This window comes from Cynoglossus semilaevis, chromosome 8 (genome assembly GCF_000523025.1).
Source record: "Cynoglossus semilaevis isolate Cse_v1.0 chromosome 8, Cse_v1.0, whole genome shotgun sequence".
Taxonomy (NCBI): domain Eukaryota; kingdom Metazoa; phylum Chordata; class Actinopteri; order Pleuronectiformes; family Cynoglossidae; genus Cynoglossus; species Cynoglossus semilaevis.
This window is the reverse complement of record NC_024314.1, coordinates 21,795,135-21,797,082: the sequence shown is the minus strand read 5'-3', so window position 1 is coordinate 21,797,082 and position 1,948 is coordinate 21,795,135. Positions and strand designations below refer to the sequence as shown.

At 41.9% G+C, this 1,948-nt stretch overlaps 1 protein-coding gene across 4 annotated transcripts in view; it reads right to left on the bottom strand.

Annotated features, from left to right (window-relative positions):
• The window catches only part of LOC103382776 (voltage-dependent calcium channel subunit alpha-2/delta-1-like), an 88,409-nt gene that overhangs the window by 26,272 nt on the left and 60,189 nt on the right, over nt 1–1,948 (bottom strand). For 2 of the 4 annotated variants that reach the window (XM_025057575.1, XM_008315679.3), the window contains one exon: nt 504–512. The exons of the other annotated variants lie outside the window; for them this stretch is intronic. In XM_025057575.1, the coding sequence (XP_024913343.1) occupies nt 504–512 (9 nt within the window). The remainder of the gene's footprint in view (nt 1–503; nt 513–1,948) is intronic. 4 annotated transcript variants of the gene reach the window in all.

Below are 1,948 nucleotides of genomic sequence, written 5' to 3'. Positions count from 1 at the left end.
GCAGTAAAAAAAAGTAAAAAAAAAAAACCCCAAGTGATTCAAACAGATAAATAAACAGATGAATGAAGGAGACCTAAGTACAGAGTCACAGCTTTCTCCTTGATGGCTTCACCTTTAGCTGATCATAATACAAACATCCTGTCCTGGGTTCTGCCTGCTGCAGCCGCTTCGTGCCAAAACCACATCAGAGGGCAATTTGACCAGGTGGGGGTTAAGCACATACATGCGTCTGACGAGACACACAGACACACACACACACACACACACACACACACCGTCTGCGGAACGCCGTGTGGGTAAGTGTTTGTATGCCAAGTGCTCCTTCTGAGAGCGTTATTTCTCAAAAACCATTGGATAAAGACAAGAAGAAGACGACATCAACACTATTCTGAGATTGTGATGTGAAAAAGAAGTGAAACTACATCCAAAGGGTCAGACAGGGGTGGAAGGGAGCTCAAAGTATGGAAGGATGAGAAAAAGGAGAGGAGGTGAAGGATACTTGCCCAAAAATGCTGCAGGGGTTCCGACACAGCAGGAGTGGTAAAAACAGGAGGAAGAAAAAGGACAACAGGGAGTCAGGAAGAAGAAAAACGTCGATTACTTCAATCCTGAGTTGAAGTAAACAGTCAGTAACAGATAGACAGGGTGCATCATGTCATGGAGTGGGAAGTGTGTGTTTACTTTGTTACCTCCATAGGAATGTCGATAGAAATAAACACAATTTCTCAAGTTGTATTGTCCTGATAATGACCAAGGCTCGACAAAGAAATGACTTGGCACTATTGTCTAAGGTCATAGGTCACAGTCAGACAGTATCCAGACTTTTCTTAGATGTTGGGAATGTCACTAATGCAACTCAGGCGATCGTTGACTTAGTCTGACATACACTGACGTCTCGTGTTTACCTCCATGTCCCGAGCCTGTTTATTTGACAATGAGTGTGTTAGGTTACAAAAAAGCATTTAATGATTTATTTAATTTATGGTTTGGTCCAAATTTTGTAGCTACGTCCCATCAATTATTCACCAGATACCTTGGCTGACTTACTTTCGTAGTAAGAAAGTTTGGGCCGACTCATTAACTAATTTCACAGCCCTGTTCTTGAACAGCATGTTCAGAAATCTCCTTAAACGTAATCAAAGTTCAAGTGTTGTCCAATGTTTGGGTTACTGGGTCAGTGCATGTTTTATCCTTTATCCAACAACTTGACGTTGTCTGGTGTCGGCCATATGACCATAATGTTTTATCCTTTATCCAACAACTTGAAGTTGTCTGGTGTCTGGGGTTGGCCATATGACCATGCAACATGGATATGATTTTAATATTGGAGTCATTCATTGTTGAAGCCAATCAGGGAATAAAGCCAGCGGTGGCTCGAGCAGAAGCATCTGAACAAACCTACAGTATGTATGTAAAAATGTGTGCATTTTAAATGATATAAGCACGGTGGACGGTGAGGGCGGGGGTGGGGGTGGGGGGCAGTGTACACAGTGACATTGTGGAAAACCTGGTTCGTGTTTGGGGACAAACATGATTCTAAGCCTGAAGTTTTGGTTCATGTCAACGTGAGATTTAGGACGTGGTTAGTGTGTGGTGGTTATGGTTTTGATTAGAGTTCAGAGTAAATCAAACATCGTCTTCAGTGACACAAACAAACCAAGCGTGCGTGTTTTCATACCAGAAAGCACTGACATATTTGTGAAATTTCAATAATTTTCACCAATAAAAATGAAGATGTAAGAGGCAGGATGGATAAGAATGTTTTGTGCCCAACATTTGAGAATGTTTGTTATAAAATGTGTTTACTCAGCCCTCACTCTGAGGCTGCATTTGGTTGATAAATCCACTTTGCCAATAATAATTTGTTATTTCCACCCGCCGCTAATGTGTTCAAGGACACTGTGACGTACAGAGTTGCGAAACGATAACAAAAACATGCGGGCCTGAC